Genomic DNA, 26,644 nt, shown 5'->3' with positions numbered 1-26,644 from the left:
GTTTAAATTGCAATGAGCCTAGGTATGCCATTTGCCTGTTTAATGATTGAATATACATGAAATGTTAATTTATTCCCTAGCATTTAGTGTTACTGGATCTCAATGGACAAAACACATTGGGATAAATTAAGCTATATCTTACAGTTAGTTTGTCATAGTTTAATTGATGGCCCTGGACACACCTTAGGATCAATGAAATATGATCATTTTAGAGTTTGGATCCTGAGATGAAGAGGGAGAAACTTGGCGAGGGGACCTGGCTCTCACGTGTCATGTTTATTATTGTATCTGAAGGTTTCTGAAATATGGAAATAGGGAAAAGATGGCTCAAGAGCTCAAGTATGGGGACATCGTAGAGAGACACCTCATAGATGGGGATGTGGTGCTTTTCAATCGGCAGCCCTCACTGCACAAATTGAGCATCATGGCGCATCTGGTGAGTACGAGGTTTCTCTCTTATTTTCTGTGGGATGGAAGTATGCTGTGTATGCAATGCTACATTCCAGACTTCTAAAATTAAAATTCCAGTAATCTCACATTTTCATAACTTTAGATTTTCTTTTTTTCTCACTTTTTAATTTGAGGGGAACTTTTAAATTTCAAGCTTTTTGATATTTATAATGTAATATTCATGCACAGTAAAACAGAGAGGAGCTAATTGAAAATTAGTGTGAAAGTGGCTAGCATGATTTCACTTGCAAACGAAAATATATACATATATGTGTGCACAAACTTATGTAAAATAGATATGACAGAAAATTGACTTTTGATTTAACTTAGCATATTAACTAAGGCACTAAAATGCTTCAAATATTTTCTTTGCAGTAGTCCTCCATCTAAGACCCTAAAAAAATATATATACTTTTTTTGTGATTTAGTTTTGCAACAGCAGCAGTTCCTTTTTCTGGGAATTTAAAATGGAAATAAGATGCAACTTTAGTTTGTTAAGTATTCATCAATTCTCTTATCTTTAAAGCCATTAAACCATGAGCATTTGTAAACAGTGTTTAAACAGGCTTGGAAAGTGGTGTTTTTCTGGATTCAGTAGTTTGTGAACACATTACATCAGTCTTGTTACCTAACGGGAAACACCAGAACAGCAGTACGAGGTTATGTTACAGCATCTGGAGGGGAACAGAAGCCTTCCTTTCCTAGAAGCTTCTGTTTGGCTTTGGAGCTTTTTATTTTTTAAAGAAAAATTTTTGTTTGAATATTTTCAGATACTCAGAGAATGCCATGATGAACGCAGATATTCCCATCCTCTTTATTCAATCATTTTCTTGATTTGGCTTTACTTATTGCATGTCTTCCTCTTTTCTTTGATGAACCCAGATGCCATCTCTTTTGTTCCATGTATGTTTAGTTTACTTCTATAAGACACACATAATAACCACAGCACCATCATCACACCTCACAAAATGAACAGTCACTCTTTTTTTTTAGTATGTTTTATTGATTTTTTAGAGAGAGATAGAAACATCGATTGGTTGCCTCCTGTATGCCCCCTACTGGGGATCAAACCTGCAATCCGGGCATGTGCCCTGATTGGGAATAGAACTGGGACCTGTCAATCCGTGGGACGACACTCTATCTACTGAGCCACACCCACCAGACTGTAGTTGTTGTATTTTAATCAGCTTCTGCCGCAGATCTTTTTGATATCAAACTGTGAAGTCATGAGCCAGGGAGAGCCCCTTCTCAAGGCTCCAGTGTTAGTGTTTGCCTCACGGTATTATAATAAGTTCACTGCAGTGATGAGTGAGTCCGCAGGTGACATATTACACTTAACAGAACATACTTGAAGTTTTCTGGTTTTGCAGGAAACCATTTTTATTGTTTTGAAACTGAGAAGCTTTTGGATAAGTGACTAACTCCTTCTCTTGTTTTGTCTTCCACAGGCCAGGGTCAAGCCCCACCGGACCTTCAGATTTAACGAGTGTGTGTGTACACCCTACAATGCAGATTTTGATGGTGATGAAATGAATCTTCATCTTCCTCAAACAGAAGAAGCTAAAGCAGAGGCCCTTGTTCTAATGGGGGTACGTAGGGTGGTGCAGACCAGCTTATAGCTCCATGAAAGGAGGGAAGAGGTAGCATGCCCTGTTGGGAAACACCCATAGTATATAAATGAGTTAGTGTCTGTAAATAGGTGCTTATTGGGGGGAACTGATGTTTCCTGACCTATAATGTGGGTTCCTGAGAGAATATATATGTGAGCACCTGTTATGGGAAGATGAGACAAGAGAGCAGCAATATATTAACCACTGGGTTTCATGGGAAAAAACATTCTGCATAAGTGGATTTTCAGTAGCTAAAGATTCCTTAAGCGCCAATATATATGTTTCATTGAACATTTTGAGTGGAAACCTTCCTAAAGTGTATTAATGCTTTTTTGTCTTCTGAAGGATACACTAAACATAGTCATTTTTGTAATGACTCTTTTTTTTTTCATTTTTTATATGTTTTTATTTATTTTTTTAGAGACAGAGGAAGGGAGAGAGAGATGGAAACATGGATGTGAGACAAAAACATCAATCGGCTGCGTCCTGCACGCCCCCTACTGGGAATTAAGCCTGCAACCCGGGAATCGAACTGGGACTTATAAGTCCATGGGATGACGCTCAATCCACTGAGCCTTACTAGCCAGGCTGTAATGACTCTTACCACCATTTTATTTGATTAATGGGTAAGGAGTGCCCATTAGATGCCAGGGTAATTCACCGATGAGTGAGACAGATGCCTGTTCTTGGGGAGCTTACAGTTGGGCTCTAACTTGTCTTGTGTGTACTGTTTGTTGTTCCTGAACCCACCATCACACAGTGGTGTGTGCTACCTGCTGGGTAGGGCTCTGTCTTCCCAAATGTAATTGCCCCACCTGTGGAGTTTTCAGAACTCAGGTCTTTCAGTCTTTCTTTTTTCTAGTATTTTAGTTTTCTTTATCACGAACTGATGTGTTTTATGGTTGTAAGGGTTTCTTCCTCTGAAAATACTACCATTTCTAATATGATACTTCTAATTTACTTTGGTTTAGGGTGTTAGTATTGATTCTAAAGTAAAAGTGATTAGGTTCTGCAAGTAAACCTGTCAAAATCCGTGTAGATTTGGTGAGCATGAGAAGGAGGAGCTGTATTCATGGCCCTTGCCAGAGTTCTTCATGACAGGAATTGATATATCTTTTCTGATCAATGAAATTTTTAATGTATTATGTAGTGTATGTACATGTTTAAATTATCCTTTAGAGCAGTGGTTCTCAACCTTCCTAATGCTGTGACCCTTTAATACAGTTCTTCATGTTGTGGTGACCCCAACCATAAAATTATTTTTGTTACTACTTCATAACTGTAATTTTGCTACTGTTATGTCTTAGGCGACCCCTGTGAAAGGGTCGTTTGACCCCCAAAGGGGTCATGACCCACCGCTGCTTTAGAGAATTTAATAATTCTAAGAAATTTATATGCTAAAATAAACTTTATAAGCTAAAATTTATATGCTAAAATAAACGAGGTCCTCAAGTTCTTTTTTTTTTTGCATTTATTTTCAGATAGAGCAGGAGGGAGAGAGGGATGGAGAGAAACATCAATGTGAGAGAGACACATCGACTGGTTGCCACCCACATAACCCCAACCGACGCCGGGGACAAACTACAACCGAGTTACGTGACCTTAGCGGGAACCAATCCTGGGTCTCTCTGGTCCACAAGCCGACACTCTAACTGCTGAACCAAACCGGTCAGGGCAATCCTCAAATTCTTAAGACATTGATTCTTATTTATTTAAACATTCTAGCATAGTAATGGAAGTTATTTAAATGAGGTAACGTTTTTTTTAATCCTCACCCAAGCACATTCTTCCTTTTTTTTTTTGTTCAGATGCGGGGGGGGGGGAGAGAGACACAGAGAGAGAGAGAGAGAGAGAGAGAGAAAAACATCAATGTGAAAGGGACACATCGAGTGGCTGCCACCTGCACAATCAACCAGGGCCGGGGACAAACTGCAACCAAGGTACGTGCCCTTAGCGGGAACCGAACCCAAGTCTCTCTGGACCGCAGGCCGATGCTCTAACCGCTGAGCCAAACTGGCCAGAGCTAAATAAGATAAAGTTTTTACATGTCACAACTTTTTTTTTTTTCTTTTAATTTTTGTTCTTTATTGATTTTGCTAGAGAGAGAGAAAGGGAGAAGGAGAGAGAGAGAGAGAACATTGATTGGCCGCCTCCTGCATGCAGCCCACTGGGATCGGGCCCACAAACTGGGCATGTGCCCTGACCGGGAATCGAACCGGTGGCCTCTTGACGCATGGGTCGACGCTCAACCACTGAGCCACACCAGCCGGGCAGTTTTTTTTTTCTTTATTGATTTTTAGAGAGGAAGGGAGAGAGAGAGAACATTGATTGGCCGCCTTCTGCATGCCCCCCACTGGGAATCGAGCTCACAACCTGAGCATGTGCCCTGACCGGGAATCGAACTGACAACCTCTTGGTACTCAACCACTGAGCCACACCAGCCAGGCCATCACGACTTTATTTCCACCTCTTAAATCAGTTTGTTCCTTATCCATGAATATAGGTGGATGTTATTATGGTTTAAATAGCCTTTGTTTTTCATTTTCTGCTTAACATATTGTAAATACCCAATTTGTTGTAGAGTCTTTGTGATTGGTCATAATGGCTTTGCAGCATTTCACCAGATTAGTACACCATTATTTATCTACTCTCTGGTGTTGAAAATTTAAGTGTTTTTCTTGTTTTGCTTTGCGAATTAATCCCTCAAGGGCCATCTTTGTGCATTTCGAGTCTTCTTTTATGATTTCTTTGGACTTGGCCTTTTAAAATGATGTGGTTGAGGCTGATTGAGCACTACTATGTGATAAGCACTCTCTTAGGAACATAGCAGTGAATAAGAAAGTCAAATTCTTGCTTTCGTTTTTATTGGAGTGGGCAGAGATGGAGAATAACAAATATAAACTTTGTCAAGAGGTTATAAGTACTAGGAAGAAAACAATCAAGCAGGGTAAGGAAGAAAGAGAATGAAGGGGTCCTATTTTGTATTAGGATAGTCTGTGAGGGCCAGGTTTCTGAAAGTGGGAGAATGAACAGTGAGACTCAGTGAAAGAATGATTTAGGCAGAGGAGCAGCAGGTGCAAAGGCTCTGTGGTACGATCACATTTGGGGAAACAAGAACCTCGCCTGTTTTCTCCACAGTCTCAGTATCTGTAGCAGTGGTGATGAGTGCTATGTTGGGAACTGGTGGATGATACGAGAGAACAAGATGTTTGATGGGTGGGTGATTGTTGGAGGATGGTTAGCCATGAATGAGTTCTTGTTCTGCACTCGTAGAGTCAGTGATGAATAGGTCAGTACAGTCATTCTTCTGCCTGGCACTCTCATTTCTAGTAAGCTCTCCAGAGGAAATAAATAGAGGTCCAAAACTGTTTGCAATAATAGAACACAGGCAATGCCCACCAAAAAGAAATTGGTTGGCCCTGGCTGGTTTTTCTCAGCAGTTAGAGCATCGGCCTGTGGACCGAAGCGTCACAGGCTTGATTCCTGGTCAAGGGCACGTACCTGCATTGGAGGTTCAATTCCCGGCCCCTGTTGGCATCATGCAGGAGGCAAACAATTGATATGCCTCTCTCACATTGATATTTCTCTCTCGCTCACTCTCCCTCCCTTCCACTCTATCTAAAAATCAATGGAAAAATGTCCTCCGTGAGGATGAACAAAAAAAATTGGTTATATTAAATTATGTCACATCCAGACAATGAAACTTTTAGTAGCTCTTAATAATGATAAAAACATAGCTGTATACATAGTTGTTTAGTTAGTAGATTATAGCAAAATCTTAAAACAATAGTTCTTTTTGCTTGGCAATTTGACACATTGAAGGTTTTGGGTTTTTCTTTTTTTTTTATGGTATATATTTTTAAATTGTTCAAAAAAATAATGGATATATATTATTTTTGTAATTAAAAAGTAATGTTTATCCCTGGTTGGTGTGGCTCAGTTGGTTGAGTGTCATCCTGTGCACTGAAAAGTTGCCAGTTCAATTCCCGATGGTGGCGCATGCCCCGGTTTCGGGCTCAATCCTGGTAGGTTTGGGCTCAATCCTGGTAGGGCGCGTGCAGGAAGCAGCCGAACAGCGTTTCACTCTCACATCAATGTTTCTCTCTCTCTTTCTCTCCCTATCCCTTCCTCTCTCCAAAAATCAATAAAAATATTTTTTAAAAAGTAATGTTTAGAATGTTGCTAATTATAATAACTATCAACCTGCAGCCAGTTAGACTTTGCCATTGACTTTGCTATTATAGATCCATTTTGTTAGACAGTATAACAACACATTTATTAATTAGAAGTGAAAACAGTAAAACACAGGCTTCAAGGACATTGGGGTGAAAGAATCCATAGTTCCTTCTGGACAATTCCCGGTTTTGATGAGAAAGTTAGCTACTGCACTGATTCAGCAGTCCTGTCTCAGTGGAGCAGGTGGGGCTCTGCTTGAATGTGGCTAAAATTGCCCAGGGAACTTTTCTAAAATATGCTCTTCTCAGGCTCATGCACCCTGCTCCCACCCCAGACCACTGAATATCCACCCCAGAGAAATTTTTTTAACCAGAAGTGAACAGATGACTCCTGCCTAGTTGGGCATCACTGCTCTGGGTAGCGGTTCAGAAGGCAGGAATAGGTCTGCCTTGGAGGACCTTTCACTCTGGGTAGAGAGGCCCAGAATACCGCCAAGTGCTCATGAGCACCTCCACATCAAGAGTTGAGCAGGCACACTCGGACACACAGAACCTTCTGTAAATTTACCCATGCATTGGACAACTAGCATCTTTTTTTGCCTAATGTGGTACTCATTAAATTTTAGTTAAATCCTGTTGCTGAATTGTTTGTTGTTAGAACTTAATGTCTTAAGAGAAATTGAACACTACTGACATCACTGTGGAGAAGGATGGAATCAATTTACTTAGAAGATTGCACAATATTAATTCATAGAAGTGAATTTTATCTGGAGAAGTACATTTATTAATAAAAATAAAGTGTTGGATGGTAGAGTTCTTTACAGGAATCCAAAACTTCACTTGGTATTTTATTTTAGTGCTGGTGGTAGGAACCTCTGAAGTCTGTCATTCTGGTGTTTTCTCTTCTCGACAAATGGATGAACTAGAAATTAGTGACAAAGTTGGGATTAAGGCCCTGGCTTCCATTTCTTAGTCTTGGTGTGCAGATCTTTGGACTGCGTCATGCCTTCAAGAATGGCTAACTTACTGTATCCATTTTCCTTCAGACGAAAGCAAATCTTGTAACTCCAAGGAATGGAGAACCACTAATTGCTGCTATTCAGGATTTTCTAACAGGTGGGTTTGTGAAATTCACGTGAAAGGAGACTGTGGAACACTGATTCTCATTCACAGTGGTTTTATATGACAGCTTACAAAGCTATTTAATTGCCTGTGTTTAATTCTGTTGTTTGTTTACTAACTTTAACGTAAACCTACTTGAGATGTTTTGTATTGGTTGATTACTCATTGAATCAAGAATTTACTGATTTCTACAATAGACCAGACATTTTTTTAAAGCACTAGGAATACAGCAGTGAGTAAATCAAAGTCCTTTTACTTGTGGAGCTTAGATTCTAGCTGGAGGGAGAGTCTATAAGCAGCTGTATGTTTTGTCACATTTTTTTTTTTTTTTTTATCCTCACCCGAGGACATTTTTCAATTTTTTGTTCAGGTAGAGTGGGAGAGAGAGAGAGAGAGAAACATCGATGTGAAAGGGACACATCGAGTGGCTGCCACCCACACGACCAACCAGGGCCGGGGACAAACTGCAACCAAGGTACATGCCCTTAGCGGGAACCGAACCCGGGTCTCTCCGGACCACAGGCGGGCGCTCTAACCGCTGAGCCAAACCGGCCAGGGCTGTTTTGTCACATTTTTAATAATATGACATTTATGTTAAAATTGAAATGTTATTTCCTCACAGTTTTAGTCCTTTGTGTGTGTGTTTCTTACCATTTGTAGGTGCCTATCTCCTCACTCTAAAGGACACGTTCTTTGACCGAGCCAAGGCTTGCCAAATCATTGCTTCAATACTGGTTGGCAAGGATGAGAAAGTTAAAGTTCGCCTCCCACCTCCTACAATTTTAAAGGTTTGTTCAGGAGCTGTGTGTGTATATGCACAGGTGTGTGTGTGTGTGTCAGTGTGTCCATCTGTCTGTCCATCCCCATATGCCCATATGGATGAATCCTTGCTGGTGCTAGGTTTACATGTGATCACTATAGTCTTGTCTTATTAGCATGAAAGGTGGCTGAGACCAGGCTTGGCCAGTTGAGGCTCTAGCTTCCTTTCCTCCTTCAGCCTGTCACCCTCTGGACGGGAAAGCAGATCTTCAGTGTCATCCTCAGACCTAGTGATGACAATCCAGTGAGGGCCAACCTTCGAACCAAGGGCAAGCAGTACTGTGGCAAAGGAGAAGATCTCTGTGTCAATGATTCCTGTAAGTTAAAGCAAAGTACGGGGTAGGGGATCAGAAAAGCAGGTGACAATAACTTACATTCACCTAGCAAGCAAATTCAATGCTTCCCTAAGGCCTTAGCCTTAGGCAGGAAGTTTGTTCTTAAATGGAAGTACAGCTGATATTTCTCCTCAGATGTGATTTTCCATTTCTCTAAAAGACAAATCACATAGACACATGCTCCAGTGATTGGAATATTCTTCTTCACATGTGTTTTTTTTTTTTTTTTTATTTTCTATTTTATTTTTTTCTCCAATTTTTGTTAATTTATTTTTGTTACAGATGCTTCTCCTTTTTCACCCCTAGACGCCCATCTGCCCATCCCACTGCCCCGCACCGCCCTAGTATTGTTGTCTATGTCCATTGGTGATGCATACATGCATATAAGTTCTTTGGTTCCTCTCATCCATCCCTCCCACCCCCCTACTCTGAGGTTTTTTTGGTCTGAACCATACTCCTTTCTGTGTCTCTGGGTCTATTTCGTTCATCAGCCCACTTTGTTCATTATATTCCACAAATAAGTGAGATCATGTGGTATTTGTCTTTCTCTGATTGACTTATTTCGCTTAGCATAATATTCTCGAGGTTTCTCCATGTTGTCTCAATGGATAAGAGATTTTTCTTTCTTAGAGCTGCATAGTATTCCATTGTATATATGTACCACAACTTTTTTTTTTTTTTTTTTTTTTATCCTCACCCGAGGACATTTTTCCATTTTTTGTACAGACAGAGTGGGAGGGAGAGAGAGAGAGAGGGAAACATCGATGTGAAAGGGACACATCGAGTGGCTGCCACCCGCACGACCAACCAGGGCCAGGGACAAACTGCAACCAAGGTACATGCCTTTAGCGGGAACCGAACCCGGGTCTCTCCGGACCGCAGGCGGGCGCTCTAACCGCTGAGCCAAACCGGCCAGGGCTATACCACAACTTTTTTATCCATTTTTCTATTGATGGACACCTGGGCTGTTTCCAGATCTTAGTGATTGTAAATAGTGCTGCTATGAACATAGGGGTACATATATTCTTTCTGATTGGTGTTTCAGGCCCCTTAGGATATTTTCCTAGAAGTGGGATCACTGGGTCAAATGGCAGTTCAATTTTTAATTTTGTGAGGAAACGCCATACTGTTCCACAGTGGCTGCACCAATCTGCATTCCCACCAGCAGTGTACTAGAGTCCCCTCTGCTCCACACCCTCACCAGGACTAGTTGTTTGATGATTTGTTGATGGCAGCCATTCTGACAGGTGTGAGGTGATACCTCATTGTTGTTTTATTTTATTTTATTTTTATTTTATTTTATTCTTTTAATCCTCACCCGAGGACATTTTTCCATTTTTTGTTCAGATGGAGTGGGAGGGAGAGAGAGAGAGAGAGAAACATCAATGTGAAAGGGACACATCGAGTGGCTGCCACCTGCATGACCAATCGGAGGGACAAACTGCAACCGAGGTACGCACCCTTAGTGGGAACCGAACCCGGGTCTCTCTGGATCACAGGCTGACGCTCTAACCGCTGAGCCAAACCGGTCAGGGCTCATTGTTGTTTTAATTTACATCTCTCTGATTATTAGTGATGTTGAGCATTTCTTCATATATCTTTTGGCCATTTGTATGTCCTGTTTGGAGAGGTGTCTATATACCTTCTCTGCCCATTTTTTAATTGGCTTCTTTGTCTTCCTTTTGTTGAGTTGTATGAGCACTCTATATATATTGGAAATTAACCCCTTATCTGAGATATCATTGGCAATGATGTTCTCCCATACAGTGGGTTTGCTTTCCATTTTGATGGTTGTTTCTTTTGCTGTGCAGAAGTTTTTAGTTTGATGTAGTCCCGTGTGTTAATTTTTTCCTTTGTTTCTGTTGCCTTAGGTGATGTATCAGTGAAAATTCTGCTGCGTATGATGTCTGAAATTTGGTTACCTACATTTTCTTCTAGGATTTTTATGGATTCACAAGTCACATTTAAGTCTTTTATCCATTTTGAGTTTATTCTTGTGTGTGGTGTAAGTTGATGGTCTAGTTTCATTTTTTTGCATGTAGCTGTCCAAATTTCCCAACACCGTTTATTAAAGAGTCTCTTTACTTCATTGTATGCTTTTACCACCTTTGTCAAATAATACTTTTGCATAATGTCTTGGGTCAATTTCTGGGTTCTCTGTTCTGTTCCATTGATCTATATGCCTGTTCTTGTGCCAGTACCATGCTGTTTTGATTATAGTAGCTGTAGTATAACCTGATACCTGGATTGTGATCCCACCTCCTTTCTCCTTTGTTTTCAAGATTGCTGTGGCTATTTGGGGTCCTTTTTGGCTCCATATGAACTTTTTTTTTTTTTATTTAATCCTCACCGAAGGACATTTTTGCATTTATCTTCAGATGGGGGGGGGGGGTGAGAGAGAAACATCGATGTAAGAGAGACACATCGACTGGTTGCCACCCACACGACCCTAACCTGGGCTGGGGACAAACTGCAACCAAGGTACGTGCCCTTATCGGGAACCAAACCTGGGACTCTCTGGTCTGCAGGCCAACGCTCTAACTGCTGAGCCAAACTGGCCAGGGCTGGTTCCATATGAACTTTTGAAGTGTTTGTTCTAGTTCTGTGAAATATGTCGTTGGTATTTTAATGGGCATTGCATTGAATCTTTATATTGCTTTGGGTAGTATGGACATTTTAATGATGTTAATTCTTTCAATCCATGAACAAGCTATGTGCTTCCATTTTTTTATATCTTCCTCTATTTGTTTTTTCAATTTCCTATAGTTTTCTGCAAATAGGTCCTTCTTTGGTTAAGTTTATTTCTAGGTATCTTAATTTTTTTGCTGCAGTGGTACATGGGATTGTTTTTTAAGTTTTTCTTCCTGTGAGTTTATGATTAGTGTATAAGAATGCCGTCGATTTCTTGATGTTAATTTTGTATCCTGATACCTTGCCAAATTTGTTTATTAAATCTAGCAGATTTATGATGGAGTCATTAGGGTTTTCTATGTATAATATCATGTCATCTGCGAATAATAACAGTTTCACTTCCTCCTTTCCAGTGTGGATCCCTTTTATTTTTTTCTTCCTGTCTGATTGCTGTGGCTAAGACCTTCAGTACTATGTTAAATCAGAGTGGGGAAAGTGGGCATCCCTGTCTTGTTCCTGTTCTTAAGGGAAATGTTTTAGTTTTTGCCCATTGAGTATGATGTTGGCTGTAGGTCTTTCATATATAGCCTTTATTATGTCGAGATATGATCCCTCTATTCTCACATTGCTGAGCGTTTTTATCAGAAATGGGTGCTGGATTTTGCCAAATGCTTTTTCAGCGTTTATTAATATGATCAAGGGGTTTTATGTGGTGTATCACATTTATTGATTTACGAATATTGTATCAGCCTTGCATCTCTGGGATGAATCACACTTGGTCATGGTGAATAATTTTTTAAATGTATTGCTGGATCTGATTTGCTAGTATTTTGTTCAGGATTTTGGAATCTGTGTTCATCAGGGATGTTGGCCTGTAGTTTTCTTTGCTTTGTAGTATTTTTTTCTGGTTTTGGAATTAGAATTATGCTGGCCTCATAAAATGAATTTGGGAGTCTTCCTTCTTCTTGAAGTTTTTTGTGTTTTTTTTATTCTCACCCGAGGACATTTTCTCATTTTTTGTTCAGATAGAGTGGGAAGGGGAGAGAGAGAGAGAGAAACATCAATGTGAAAGAGACATATCGAGTGGCTGCCACCCGCACAACCCAACCAGGACTCGGGACAAACTGCAACTGAGGTATGTGCCCCTAGCGGGAACTAAACTCTGGTCTCTCTGGACCACAGGCCAATGCTCTAACTGCTCAGCCAAACCACCCACAGCTCCTTGAATTTTTTAAAATAGTTTGAGGAGAATGGGTATTAGTTCTTCTTTGAATGTTGGACAAAACTCCCCCATGAAACCGTCTGGGCCTGGGCTTTTATTTGCTGAGAGAGTCTTGATTGCATCTTTAATTTCCTTAGTTGTTATTGGTCTGTTCAAGTTTTCTATCTCTTCCCGGTTCTGTTTTAGGAGACTATGTGTTTCTAGACATTTATCCAGTTTACTTAAATTGTCCAATTTGTTGCTGTATAATTGTTCATAGTGTTAATGATCCTTTGTATTTCTGTGGTGTTCGTTGTTACTGCTCTTTCATTTCTGATTTTGCATATTTGGGTTTTCTCTCTTTGTTTCTTGGTGAGTCTAGCTAAGGGTCCATCAATCTTGTTTATCTTCTCGAAAAACCAGCTCTTTGTTTCATTGATCCTTTGAATTGTTTTCTTGGTCTCTATGTCATTTATTTCTGCTCTGATATTTACTATTTCCTTTCTTCTACCTGTTCTGGGGAATTTTGTTTGTTTGTTTGCTTTCTAGTTCTTTAAGTTGTGAGGTCAGATAGGATAGTGAATTAGAAATTTTTCTTGTTTCTTGAGGTAGTCCCTGTAGTGCTATGAACTTCCCTCTCAGAACTGCATTCGCTGCATCCCATAGATTTTGTGTTGTGTGTTCATTTTCTTTGGTTTTCAGGAAGTTTTCAATATCTTCCTTAATTTCCTTGGTAACCCATTCATTGTTTAATAACATGCTATTGAGACTCCATGTGTTCAAATGTCTTTGTATGTTTTTGTTGCTATTGATTTCTAGTTTCATGCCATTGTGATCTGAGAAGATGCTTGATATGATTTCAATCTTCTTGTACTTGTAGAGACTTAGTTTGTGTCCTAACATGTGATCTATCTTTGAGAATGTCCCATGTACACTTGAGAAGAATGTAAATTCTGCAGTTTGGCATGTAATTCTCTGTAGATATCTCTTAAATCCATTTGCTCTAGTGCTTCATTTAGAGTCTGTGTTTCCTTGTTAATTTTTTGTCTAGAGGATCTATCCAGTGATGTCAGTGGGGTGTTGAAGTCCCCTGCTATTATTGTATTGCTGTCGATTTTTCCTTTGAAGTCCTCCAGAAGATTTTTAATACATTTTTGTGCTCGATATTGGGTGCATATATGTTTACCAGGGTTATATCTTCCTGTTGGATTGATTTTTTTCAATATTGTGTAGTGCCCTTCTTTATCTCTAGTTATGGACTTCCTTTTGAAATCTATTTTATCAGATATGCGTATTGCTACTCCAGCTTTGCTTTGCTTTCCATTTATTTGGAAGATTGTTTTCCATCCCTTCACTTTCTTTTTTTTTTTTTATCCTCACCTGAGGACATTTTTCCATTTTTTTGTTCAGATAGAGTGGAAAGGAGAGAGAGAGAAAGAAACATCGATGTGAAGGGGACACATCAAGTGGCTGCCTCTTGCTCGACCCAGCCAAGGCTGGGGACAAACTGCAACCAAGGTACATGCTCTTAGCGGGAACCGAACCCGGGTCTCGCTGGACCACAGGTTAACGCTCTAACGGCTGAGCAAAACCAGCCAGGGCCATCCCTTCACTTTTAACCTATGTGAGTCTTTTGTTGTGAGGTGGGTCTCTTGTAAACAACATATACGTATATGAGTCATGCTTTCTTATCCAATCAACTACTCTGTGTCTTTTGATTGAGTCGTTCAGTCCATTTATATTTAAGGTTATTATTGACATGTACTTATTTATTGCCATTTTGGTTTATTGTGGTTAATATTTTTCTTCCTATTTTTACTAATTATAAAAGTCCTTTTAACATTTCTTGCACTGCTGGTTTGGTGCTAATATATTCCCTTAGCCTTTTTTTGTCTGGGAAGCTCTTTATTTCACCTGTTTTGAATGATAACCTTGCTGGATAGAGTAGTCTTGGATTCAGATCCTGGTTTTTCATGACCTTGATTACTTCATGCCATTCCCTTCGGGCCTGTAGTGTTTCTGTTGAGAAGTCAGCTGATAGCCTTATGGGGTTCCTTTGTAGGTAACCTGTTGCTTATCTCTTGTTGCCTTTAGAATTCGCTCTTTGTCTTTAATTTTTGGCATTTTAATTACTGTGTGTCTTGGTGGGGGCCTGTTTGGGTTGTTTTTACTTGGGGCTGTCTGTGCTTCTTGAACTTGAATGCCTTCTTCCTTCACCAAGTTAGGGAAGTTTTCTGTCACTATTTTTTCAAATGTATTCTCTAACCCTTGCCCATTTTTTTCTTCTTCTGGGTCTCTTATGATGTGAATGTTACTACGTTTCCAGTTGTCCCACAGTTCTCCAAGCTGTTTTTCTGTTCTTTAATTGTCTTTTCCTTTTGGTTTTCTGAGTGGTTGAATTTTTTCTACCCTGTTTTCTAATTCACTGATCTGGTCCTCATCTTCCTCTGCTCTGCTGGTTAGTCCTTCCAATGTGTTTTTTCTTTCTGCTATGTCATTTTTCATTTCCACTTCGTTGGTTTTCAGTGTTTCTATGTCTTTACTCATGGTGCTGATGTCCTTAATGATGCTGTTGAGCTTCCTCAAGATTATGGCTCTGAATTTTACCTCTAATAACTTGCTTAAATGCATTTTATTTATCTCAGTTTCAGAGAGGTCTCTTGTTCTTTCTTTTTTTTTTATTTTTTTATTTGTTTTTTTTTTTTTTTTTATCCTCACCCGAGGATATTTTCCATTTTTTTGTACAGATAGAGTGGGAGGGAGAGAGAGAGGAAGGGAGAGAGAGAGAGAAACATCAACGTGAAGGGACACATCGAGTGGCTGCCACCCGCACGACCAACCAGGGCCGGGGACAAACTGCAACCGAAGTATGTGCCCTTAGCGGGAACCGAACCCGGGTCTCTCAGGACCGCAGGCCAACGCTCTAACCGCTGAGCCAAACCGGCCAGGGCTCATTTGGGATTTGTTTGTTTCACCATTTTGGCTATCTCAGTGGGTTTTGGAGCCTGCCAAATTTTCCCTGTAGGTATTGGTGTTCTGCTGATTGTGGCTCCTTCTGCTGGGTTTGGATGAGTGTGGGAGGACCCACATTCAACACCACTGTCGAGTCTTACTTTCCTGGGTAGATTTGCAAGCTTAGGAATGGTTCAGTTATCCTCTAGCTTTTTGCCTGGAGGCTATTAGTCTCAGTTACTTGATGAGCCTTGGGTTATAGCCCTTAGCTGAATGAAGAACTCCCTCAGGTGTTCAGCTTAACAGGATTTTCAGAGGGTGGGACAGATGCTGGTTGTTAATGAGCCTCAATTTGCATTTCTCTGGCCCAGCTGGGTGGGGTTACATCTCCGAGGGAGGGGCTCCTGCTTCTCCCCAGAGCTCCGGGAAGGAGCAAGATGGCCACTGTCCTGTGTGCGCATGACTCAGCAAAAACTCTGAGTGCCCTCCAAATTTTGGGTGTCTCCACAGAGTTCCAGTCCAGTCTTCCCTCCCTCTGCCGGAGGTCAAAGTGAGTGACTGTAGCTAATTTAGTACTTTCGCCTGGCCTTCTATGCTATAGAGCCAGCTTGGGATTTTAACCCCTGAGAAAGCTGCTCACAACTAAAACAGCTATTGTCCATGGGCTTCCAGCCCACACTCTCGCACCTTTGCAGACCTACCATGCTCGATTCAGTGTCCTTTTTTTCTGTCCCTGGTTATACGATCCTCTCCAGCTGCTTTTCTGTTGTTTTTTTCCCTATAGTTTATCTTTATTTTTGTTGTAATTCCAGTTTGGTCCTAGGAGATGGTCTGTGTAGCTTCCATTCACTCCGCTGCCATTTTGGAATCCTAGCTTGTTGGGTTTTTTTTCTTTATTGATTTTAGAGAGAGAGCTAGGGAGAGGGATAGAGAGATAGAAACATTAATGAGAAAGAACTCTGACTGGTCGCCTCCTGAATGCCCCCCACTGAGGACTTTGCCCACAACTTGGGTGTGTGCCCTGACAGGGGATTGAACCCGTGACCTCTTGGTGCATGGGTCGACACTCAACAACTGAGCCACATGGGCCAGGCCACATGTGTTTCATCTTAAGTGACTAATTTCCCTTTTTTTGGAATTAAAAAAAAAAATCTTTATTGTTGAAAGAATTGCAGATGTTCCCCTTTTTCCCCCTTCATGGACTCCCTCCCGTCTTCTCCACACTATTGTCTGTGTCCATTGGTTGTGCATATATGCATGTAAGTTGTTTGGTTTATCTATTCCTCCCCCCCATCCCTTTCCCCCTGAGGTTTGTCAGTCTGTCCCCTACTTCCATGTCTCTGGATCTGTTTTGATCATCAGCTTATTTTGTTGATTATATTCCATAAATAAGTGAGATCATGTAGTATTCGTCTTTCTCTGACTGGCTTATTTCACTTAGCAAAATACTCTCCAGGTCGTTCCATGCAGTCTCAAAGGGTAAGAAATCTTTCTTTTTTACAGCTGCATAGTAGTCCATTGTGTAAAAGTACTGCAGCTTTTTTATCCACTCATCTACTGATGGGCACTTGAGCTGTTTCCAGATCTTAGCTATTGTATGAACATAGGGGTGCATATATTCTTTCTGATTGGTGTTTCAGGCTTCTTAGGATATATTCCTAAAAGTGGGATCACTGGTTCTGATGGCAGTTCCATTTTGAATTTTTTAGGAAGCACCATATTGTTTTCCATAGTGGCTGCACCACTCTGCATTCCCAGCAGTAGTGTACTAGAGTACCCTTTTCTCCACACCCTTGCCAGAACTTGTTTGATTTGTTGTAGGCAGCCATTATGGCAGGAGTGAGGTGGTACCTCATTTTCATTTTAATTTTCATGTTTCTTGCCCATTTGTATGTCCTGTTTGAAGAAGTGTCTGTTCAGGCCTTTGCCCATTTTTAATTTGACTATTTGTCTTCCTTTTGTTGAGCTGTATGATTACTTTGTATATTTTGGATATTAATCCCTTATGCAGTGTATCGTTGGAAAATATGTTCTCCCAAACAGTAGGTTCCCTTTCATTTTGATGCTGGTTTTTTTGTTTGTTTGTTTTGTTTTGTTTTGCTATGCAGCTTTCAGTTTATGTAGTCCCATTTATTAATTTTTTCCTTTGTTTCTCTTGCACTAGGCAATATATTGGTGAAAATTTTTCTATGTATCATGATGTCTGAGAGTTTGCTGTCTATATTTCCTTCTAGGATTTTATGGTTTCACAGCTCACATTTAGGTCTTTTATCCATTTTGAGTTGTTTCTTGTGTATAGTGTAAGTTGGTGGTTTAGTTTTATTTTTTGCATGTACCTGTTCAGTTTTCTTAACACCATTTATTGAACAGAGTGTCTTCTCCATTGTATGCTCTTGCCTCTTTTGTTAAATATTAATTATGCATACTGTCTTGGGTCGATATCTGTGTTCTCTTTTCTGTTCCTTTGATCTATATGCCCGTTCTTATGCCGGTACCAGGCTGTTTTGATTACAATGGCTTTGTCATATAACTTGATATCTGGTATTGGGATCCTTCCAGCTTTGTTCTTTTTCAAGACTGCTGTGACTATTCGGGGTCTCTTTTGTTCCATATAAACTTTTGGAGTGTTTGTTCTAGATCTGTGAAATATGCCATTGGTACTACAATAGGAATTGCATTGAATCTATAGATTACTTACTTTGTGTAGTATGGACATTTTAATGATGTTGATTCTTCCAGTCTATGAAAATGGTATATGCTTTCATATTTTTATATCTTATTCATTTTTTTTGTTGTTGTTCCAATGTCCTGTATTCTGAGAACAGGTCTTGTACTTCCTTGGTTAAGTTTATTCCTAGGTATCTTAATTTTTTTGTTGCAATCGTAAATGGGATTGCTTATTTTTAGTTTTCCTTTCTGAATGTTCATTATTGGTGTATAAGAATGCCATCACTTTCTGGATGTTAATTTTGTAACCTACTACTTTGCCAAATTCATATATTAAACCTAGTAGTTTTTTTTATGGAGTTTTTAGGGTTTTCTGTGTACAATATCATGTCATCTGTGAATAATGACAGTTTCACTTTCTCTTTTCCAATTTAGATGCCTTTTATTTTTTCTTCTTGTCTGATCGCTGTGGCTAAGACTTCAGTACTATGTTGAATAAGAGTGAAAATGGGCATCCCTGTCTTGTTCCTGTTCTTAAGAGAAATGCTTTTAGTTTTTGACCATTAAATGTGATGTTGGCTGTAGGTTTTACATATATGGCTTTTATTATATTGAGATATGATCCCTCTATTCCCACTTTGCTGAGCGTTTTTATCAGAAATGGGTGCAGGATTTTGTCAAATGCTTTTTCAGCATCTATTAATATGATCATAATGATTTTTTTTTTTTTTTATCCTCACCCGAGGAGATTTTTCCATTTTTTTTGTTCAGGTAGAGTGGGAGGGAGAGAGAGGAACAGAGAGAGAGAGAGAAACATCGATGTGAAAGGAACACATCGAGTGGCTGCCACCCGCACAACCGACCAGGGCCGGGGACAAACTGCAACCGAGGTACTCGCCCTTAGCGGGAACCGAACCCGGGTCTCTCAGGACCGCAGGCCGACGCTCTAACCACTGAACCAAACCGGCCAGGGCGATCATAATGATTTTTATCTTTCATTTTGTTTATGTGGTGTATCACATTTATTGATTTGTGAATATTGTACCCACCTTGCATCCCTGGGATAGATCCCACTTGATCGTGACGAATAATTTTTTAAATTTATTGCTAGATCCGATATGCTAAGATTTTTTTAAAATATATTATTTCTTGACCTGGCTGGTTTGGCTCAGCAATTAGAGTGTTGGCCCACAGACCAGAGAGTCCCGGGTTCGGTTCCCACTAAGGACATGTACCTCAGCTGCAGTTTGTCCCTGGTCCCCGTGGGGTCGTGCGGGTGGCAGCCACTCGATGTGTCTCTCTCACATCAGTGTCTCTCTCTTTCTCCACCCCTCTCTCCTTCCCACTCTATCTGAAGTTGAATGCAAACATGTCCTCTGGTGAAGATTTAAAAAGTATATATATATATTTTTTTTCTTTATTGATTTGAGAGAGAGAGGAAGTGAGAGAGGGAGAGAGATAGAAACATCGATGAGAGAGAACATTGATTGGCTGCCTCCTGCTTGCCTCCCACTGGGGATTTGGCCCAACCAATCAAACTGGTGACCTCTTAGTGCATGGGTCGATGCTCAACCAGTGAGCCACACCGGCTGGGCAAATTTGCTACGATTTTGTTGAGGATTTTGGCATCTCTTTTCATCAGGCATAGTGGCCTGTAATTTTCTTTCTTTGTAGTGTAATTAATTGGTTTTGAAATTAGGATTATAGTGGACTCACAAAAAGAGTTGGAAGTCTTCCTTCATCTTGAATTTTTTGGAATAGTTTGAGGAGAATAGGTGTTAGTTCTTTGAATGTTTGGTAAAACTCCCCTGGGAAGCCGTCTGGACCCAGTATTTTGTTTGCCAGGGGTTTATTGATTACTGCTTCAATTTCCTTAGCTGTTAAGGCTTTCTGGCTCTTCCCAGTTGAATTTTAGAAGCCTGTATGATTCTAGGAATTTGTATATTTTGCCTAGGTTGTCTAGTTTGTTGGTGTATAATTGTTAATAGTATTTTCTAACAATCCGTTGTATTTCTGTGGTATTAGTTGTTACTTCTCTTTCGTTTCTTATTTTATTTGGGTCCTCTCTCTTTGTTTCTCTTTTTTTGGAATTTTTAAAAAATTAAATTATTGGGATGCCACTTCTCAGTTTCTGTCATTTAATGTAATTACTTTTATTCTGCCTTTTTTGTTTTTTGGGTTTTTTTTTTCCTCATTACTTAAGGCATATGATTTATTATATTATATCCAAAATTGTGTTCATTGACTAAAAATATGACTAAAAAATATAACAAAAAAGCCTAATTTTTTCACCTGCCTCACCTGATCAGTGAATTTTCTGATAACATGAAGGTCAAGTGTAACAGTTAGAGTATTTAAGTGCAAGCCAACTGATTATGTAGGCTAATTCAACCTAAAGCCTGGTCCACATACCAGTGCCATTGAGCCAGCATTTACTTTTCTGGCATGAGCTCCTTAGTTCATCCCAGACTGCTAACAACAGTGGGCTTTGCTAGCAAGGCCTTGTGACCAGAAATGGATCTCTAGCACTCTGTACAGAAGAACTAAACTGTAGAGTCGCCGAAGGTCAAGGTTTCTACTATCTTGTAATGAAGATGACATGTTTTGAAGAGCATTGATTTTTCTCAGATTTATAACCATTCCTTTGAAAATATACTCCCTGGATTTTTAGATATTTTGGCGTGTTGTTTTAGATTGTTTTGTTTCTTTCTTGATAGGAATTTTATTTTTTTGTTGGACAGGCTCTTCATGATGGAGCCACAGTTAGCTTCCAATATCTTAGTTAAATAACATAGTGCTCTACTCTTTGGTTACAAAGCACCTTGCTGTACTTGATTTCATTGATGCCCAAAATATCCCCATGACATAGACTTGGCAAGTGCTTGATACATTTTTTTTAAGTGCTTGATATTGTCCTTCACAGTTCATAGATGAAGAGAATGAGTGTCAAGTACATTTCAGAGTTAGGACTGTAAGGTAACTCATTGGGCCTTTCTTGCTTTTTAAGTCACTGGATTTCTCTCCCCACCCCCACCCCCACCCCTGAGAAAAATTTAAGGAGAATTTCTATTTGCTCTGCTTCAACTTTTTTTTTTTCTTTATTGATTTTTAGAGAGAGAAGAAGGGAAAGGGAGAGAGAGAGAGAAACATCGATGAGAGATGTTTGATTGGCCACCTCCTACATACCCCCACTGGGGATCAGGCCCACAACCTGGGTATGTGCCCTGACCACGAATCAAACCGACGACCTCTTGGTGCATGGGTCGATGCTCAACCACTGAGCCACACCGCCTGGGCTCTGCTTTAACTTTCAATATGGGAACAAATTTTTTCAACTACCTCAAATTCTCTTTGGAACAAGGCAAAGTATATTAATTGTCTGTTTAAATGCATAATCATTATCCTTCCAGATGTTACTATCCAGAACAGTGAGTTGATGAGTGGCAGCATGGACAAAGGAACACTGGGATCAGGTTCCAAGAACAATATTTTTTACATTTTGCTGCGAGACTGGGGCCAGAATGAAGCCGCCGATGCCATGTCACGTCTTGCCAGGCTGGCTCCTGTCTACCTCTGTGAGTATCTCAGCATCCTTATTTTATTGCTGTATTTGTTGGTGTTTTAGGGGTTTCTTCTGCTATTGTTTCATCCCCGCTTCCCACCCCACGCATATATACACACACACAGAAAGGGATATTTATTCCAAGCTAAACACTGTGTTTAATTTAAAAACATGTTTTTATTGATTTTAGAAATGAAGGGAGAGAGAGAGAGAAATATCTATTGGTTGCCTCCTGCACCCCAACTGGGGATCAAACCCACAACTTGAGCATGTGCCCTGACCAGGAATTGAATCAGCCACCTTTTGGTGCATGGGACGATGCTGAACCAACTGAGCAGCACCATTCAGGACTATGCTTTTCTTAATGAAATTAATGTGATACTGACTAATTTATTTACAGATTTGAATTTGCTTTTCAGTTGCTTCTCAAAATCTATAATGGCTCTCTGTTGCCTACTAGATAGGACTGTGTTACATAAAGGACCCTTTGTGGGCTGCTTCCAAGGTGCCTATGCACTCACTGTAGCCCTCTGGGCCTTCCATGAATCAGCCCTATTGGATTTCTCAATATTTTCATCATGTTCTTGGACTGTTCTATTTCATTTGTTTGCTCATGTTTCCTTTTTTATTCCTCACCCGAGGATACTTTTCTGTTTATCATCAGATAGAGTGGGAGGGAGGGAGAGAGAAACATCGATGTGATAGAGTCACATTGACTGGTTGCCTCCCACACAACCCGACCAGGGCAAGAGATGAACCGAAACTGAGTTATGTGCCCTTAGCCAGAATCGAGCCCGCGACTCATTGGTCCACGGGCTGACTTTTTAACCACTGATCCAAATCAGCCAGGGCTGTTTGCTCATATTTTTTTTTTTTTTTTTTATCCTCACCCGAGGATATTTTTCCATTTTTTGTACAGATAGAGTGGGAGGGAGAGAGACGAAGGGAGAGAGAGAGAGAAACATCGATGTGAAGGGACACATCGAGTGGCTGCCACCCGCATGACCAACCAGGGCCGGGGACAAACTGCAACCGAGGTACGTGCCCTTAGCGGGAACCGAACCCAGGTCTCTCCGGACCGCAGGCCGACGCTCTAACCGCTGAACCAAACCGGCCAGGGCTGTTTGCTCATATTTTAAGCATGCCATGGGTCAAGAGAATTTTGTTGCCCAAAAACATCTTTAGTTTACTCTACACTTGATTGATTCTTTGGCTGGGTATAGAATTCTCGATTGAAAAATATTTTCTCTCAGAATTCTGAAGCTATTGCTCTAGCTCTCAAGGTTGCTTGTATAGTGTTTTTCCATTCTTAGTACCCATGTTTTTGTATTTAAATTGTTTTTTTATTTTGCAAACTTTAAGAATCTGCTCTTTGTTTTTAACATTCTGAAAGTTCATAGTGGTATATTTTGGGGTGTTTTGTCATTCATTGTGCTGAGCACTCTGTAAACCAGTGGTTCTGAACCTTCCTAGTGCCACGACCCTTTAATACAGTTCTTCATGTTGTGGTGACCCATAACCATAAAATTATTTTTGTTGCTACTTAATAATTGTAGTTTTGTTTTCCAATGGTCTTAGGTAACCCCTGTGAAATGGTTGTTCAACCCCCAAAGGGGTCGTGACCCACAGGTTGAGAACCGCTGCCTGAGTGTAAACTGTCTTAATCTGCAACCATGTGTCCTTCAGTTCTGGAAATTTTCTTGTATTTTTTTTCTGATAATTTTTTCTCCTTTACTTCCTCTGTTTCTTTTTTTGGAATTTCTGTTAATTACCTACTAGAACTCCTGGATTGGCTCTCTGATATTATCTTTCTTTCCTTGTTCATTTTCTGTTTTTGTTTCATGTTATCTTTTAACACTTTTATTGATTTAATAGTTTTTTTTTCACTACCATATATTTAATTTTCAACCACTGTTTTTATCCTTGGGTAGTTTTTTTCTTTCTTTTCATTTTTTCTTAAGGCTTTCTGTTCTTGTTTCCCAGAAATTCATCTTCTCTGTCACTCTGAGAAAATATTACTCAGTTTTATTTTATTTGCTCCCTGAATATTCTTTTAGTTTCTTTTTTCTGTGTGTCTTTCATGGTAACTACTCTTCTCAAATGTCGGCTTTCTTGGCTGTCATTCACTTTTATGAGTGAGGCACTAAAACACTGAATGGAAATGGACATGAGTAGCTGACAGACCTCAGTTTCTTAAATGAGCTGGAAACCAGCTTTTTGATTGAGAAACCACCCAATATTTCTATTAGTAATGTTTTTCTCCAGAGACTTGGTTTTTCCAGAGACGCCTTTCAGTCTCAATCTCCTTCCCAAGGATAGAGACCTAGACAAGGAAAGGAGCTAAGGAATCTTAGCCATGGAATATGAAGACTTTCCCTTGGTGCCTGATTTTCAGTCATTCCCATCTGTCTGCACCCAGTATCCCCTAATCCAGAGTCTCTCTACTTCCATATTTTGGGTAGTAAACTCTCATCTCTCATGGGGTAAGGGCCTGGGGCCTGTTTTTTAAGCAGACTTTCCACTGGATTTCTCTGTCTCTAACATAACCATCTCTAGCATCTGTAAAACATGGTGATCTAGTTTCTGAGCTTTAACATTGGTCCTCATTTCCATAGCCATCTTCTTAGGTATCTTATTCCCCACCTGTCACCTGTTCACTTTCTACCTAACTTAGGGTTAGGATTATTGATGGTGCATAGTTTTGTCAAGTTGGAGTTTACATTTGTTTCTTACCCTCTATGTTTTGGAATGATTTCTGAAAAGAGAAACCAGGATTTGGGGGTATGGAGTAGAATCTAGGTCCCTGTGAAGCTATCCTAGAACCGGAAGTCAGATGGCACACTTTCCATCGCTGGCTTTCCCAGGTTGCTCTCTGGTATTCAATGGCAGTCTGCTTTGTGTTACAGTTAGTTGGAACAGTGCTGTGCTCCCCACTGAGTTGTAAGGTCTCTGAGGGGAATTAGTGAATCGTAGTCATGATTACTAAAGGTATAAACTTGTTTCCACATAGCAGTTTGACTAACATCCATGACTCTCTCTTCCTGCCTTACCTGCCAATTGTTCTACAGCAAACCGTGGATTCTCAATTGGAATTGGTGATGTCACACCTGGTCAAGGGCTGCTAAAGGCCAAGTATGAGTTGCTGAATGCTGGCTACAAGAAATGTGATGAGTACATTGAAGCCCTGAACACGGGCAAGCTGCAGCAGCAGCCTGGTTGCACTGCTGAGGAGACTCTGGAGGTGAGTCTGGCTCTTCGGGTGGGTCAGTTCAGCCACTTGGTGCTCATGGGGCTGTGCTGTGCGCCATGAAGAGAAGGCAGGAGAAGGAGGTGGGAAGGAGAGGCGGTGGCTGCAGCCTCATCCTGGCCCTGCTACTTGTGTGTGTTCTCGTTTGTTTAATGAGGGGAGGGCCTTCGATCAGGTCCCTTACGTCACTGTCAGCTGTCACATTCTAGGTGATAATGACACAGCTCTATCTGTTCTTTGGCCACACAGGGCTGCTCTTGTTCTGACATCACGCTCGGGCCCCTTCTGGAGCTGGTACTTAAGTGATTCTGCCATTGCTATTTTCTGCATCCTAGCGGCTGGCATCGCAGCTATTTAAATGGATGGTCTTTAAAAGAGACTTGGATACAAATGATGGAAAATTCATGCCGAGAGTCATATACCAAATTGCTCCCCCCTCACATTTGAAACTAAGTTAGCCGAGAACAGGACCCGCACATGTCAGAATCAGAATTGGCACCATCCTTCGAGAGCCCTGCATGTTCTCTCAAGCAGCGCAGGTCAGCAGTCTGACGACACCAGGGTGTTGCCTGGCTCTCTTCCACCTCCCCAGAAGCCTGGGGTTCAGAGCTCAACTCACCTAAGTATAGAAGAAAGGCTCCTTAAGCAGTAAGGTTTCGGAAGAGGTGAATTTCTTTAAGCAGCTGTGTGAGGTATTCACCCTTGCTAGCTCAGTCTTACTCTCACTTAAGTCTTAGAGGGGGGGAGAGAAATGGATGTTTCTCACTTAGAAAATTACTTGAGGCCTTGGCAGCACTTTTCTTTTAACTTTTATTTGCATTTATTTTATGCTGAATTTATAAGTTTTTGTTTCTTCAGTTTCCTCTGGGATATCTTTTCCTTCTGTGCAGCCTCCTCCCCTGGTTTAGGAACAGTCTGCTCTTTCCCAGGAGGGACCTCTCTGCACGCAGCGAGAGAGCTCACGTGCGGTTAACCGCCTCGAGCTGTCCGTTCTGCCGCATCTGGGAGCTTTGTTCACCTGATGTGCTCAGTGCCCGGAGAACCTGCACCTAAACCCTTCAGCTCAGCCTCACTGCACGTTTAAGCATGTGCAGCAAAAACCCAGCACTCTTTTTGGGCCACCGACCCTGTGTCCAGCCCCACTGTTGGGCCTGGCCCACCTACCCACTTCCCATTGTAAGGACGGAGTGGCGCGCATTGCTTCTGGGAAGTGATGTCCTCAGATACTTGGTAGCTTTCGAATATGCATACCCTGATGGCCTGGGCAGTTCCACTAGTGTTCTTAAAGTGAACCTCTGGATTTGCATGATTTTGTGGAAAACTAAATAGAAGTATTATCTTCCACTGTACACATTGTTTATTCAGGCATGTGTATGCACAGTGAGAAAGATGCAGACATTCTGCTGTATAGGTTCCTATACGCACAGTTATGTGATTCTCCTTTACCGCCATTGGAAGGATTGCTCGTGGTTTCATTCCTAATCATATTTGCCTCACACAGATTCGGGGCCTTGTGGCAGATGTTGGTCTATATATAGAGGGCATCCTGGTCTTCCGAGGCTCTAAAACCTCTCCCTTTGGGAAACCTGACATCTTGTTTAAATTCTCTCAAATTTCCTTAAATGTCAAATTGTACATTTGTGATCAGCAGAGCCTGTGAGGGTGACTCCCTCGACGCCTCCCTTTCTCTCACCAGGCTCTGATCCTGAAGGAGCTGTCGGTGATCCGGGACCATGCGGGCAGTGCCTGCCTCCGGGAGCTGGACAAGAGCAACAGCCCCCTCACCATGGCTCTGTGCGGCTCCAAAGGTGAGTGCGCTCTGCCGCTGCTGTCCTCTTGTCCTCCGGGGAGATGGGCTGCTTTTGTTCTGGAA

At 40.9% G+C, this 26,644-nt stretch overlaps 1 protein-coding gene across 1 annotated transcript in view; it reads left to right on the top strand.

The window, feature by feature from the left end:
* Positions 1-26,644, top strand: part of POLR3A (RNA polymerase III subunit A) — a 60,541-nt gene that overhangs the window by 12,736 nt on the left and 21,161 nt on the right. The window contains exons 10-17 of the mRNA XM_036264938.1: positions 295-436; positions 1,899-2,039; positions 7,282-7,351; positions 8,018-8,145; positions 8,355-8,493; positions 21,373-21,537; positions 24,593-24,765; positions 26,468-26,579. Coding sequence (XP_036120831.1) covers positions 295-436; positions 1,899-2,039; positions 7,282-7,351; positions 8,018-8,145; positions 8,355-8,493; positions 21,373-21,537; positions 24,593-24,765; positions 26,468-26,579 — 1,070 coding nt within the window. The remainder of the gene's footprint in view (positions 1-294; positions 437-1,898; positions 2,040-7,281; positions 7,352-8,017; positions 8,146-8,354; positions 8,494-21,372; positions 21,538-24,592; positions 24,766-26,467; positions 26,580-26,644) is intronic.

Source organism: Molossus molossus, unplaced genomic scaffold, assembly GCF_014108415.1.
Source record: "Molossus molossus isolate mMolMol1 unplaced genomic scaffold, mMolMol1.p scaffold_m16_p_17, whole genome shotgun sequence".
Classification (NCBI taxonomy): Eukaryota; Metazoa; Chordata; class Mammalia; order Chiroptera; family Molossidae; genus Molossus; species Molossus molossus.
The sequence above is the reverse complement of the archived record's forward strand: the minus strand, read 5'-3'. Positions and strand labels throughout refer to the sequence as shown.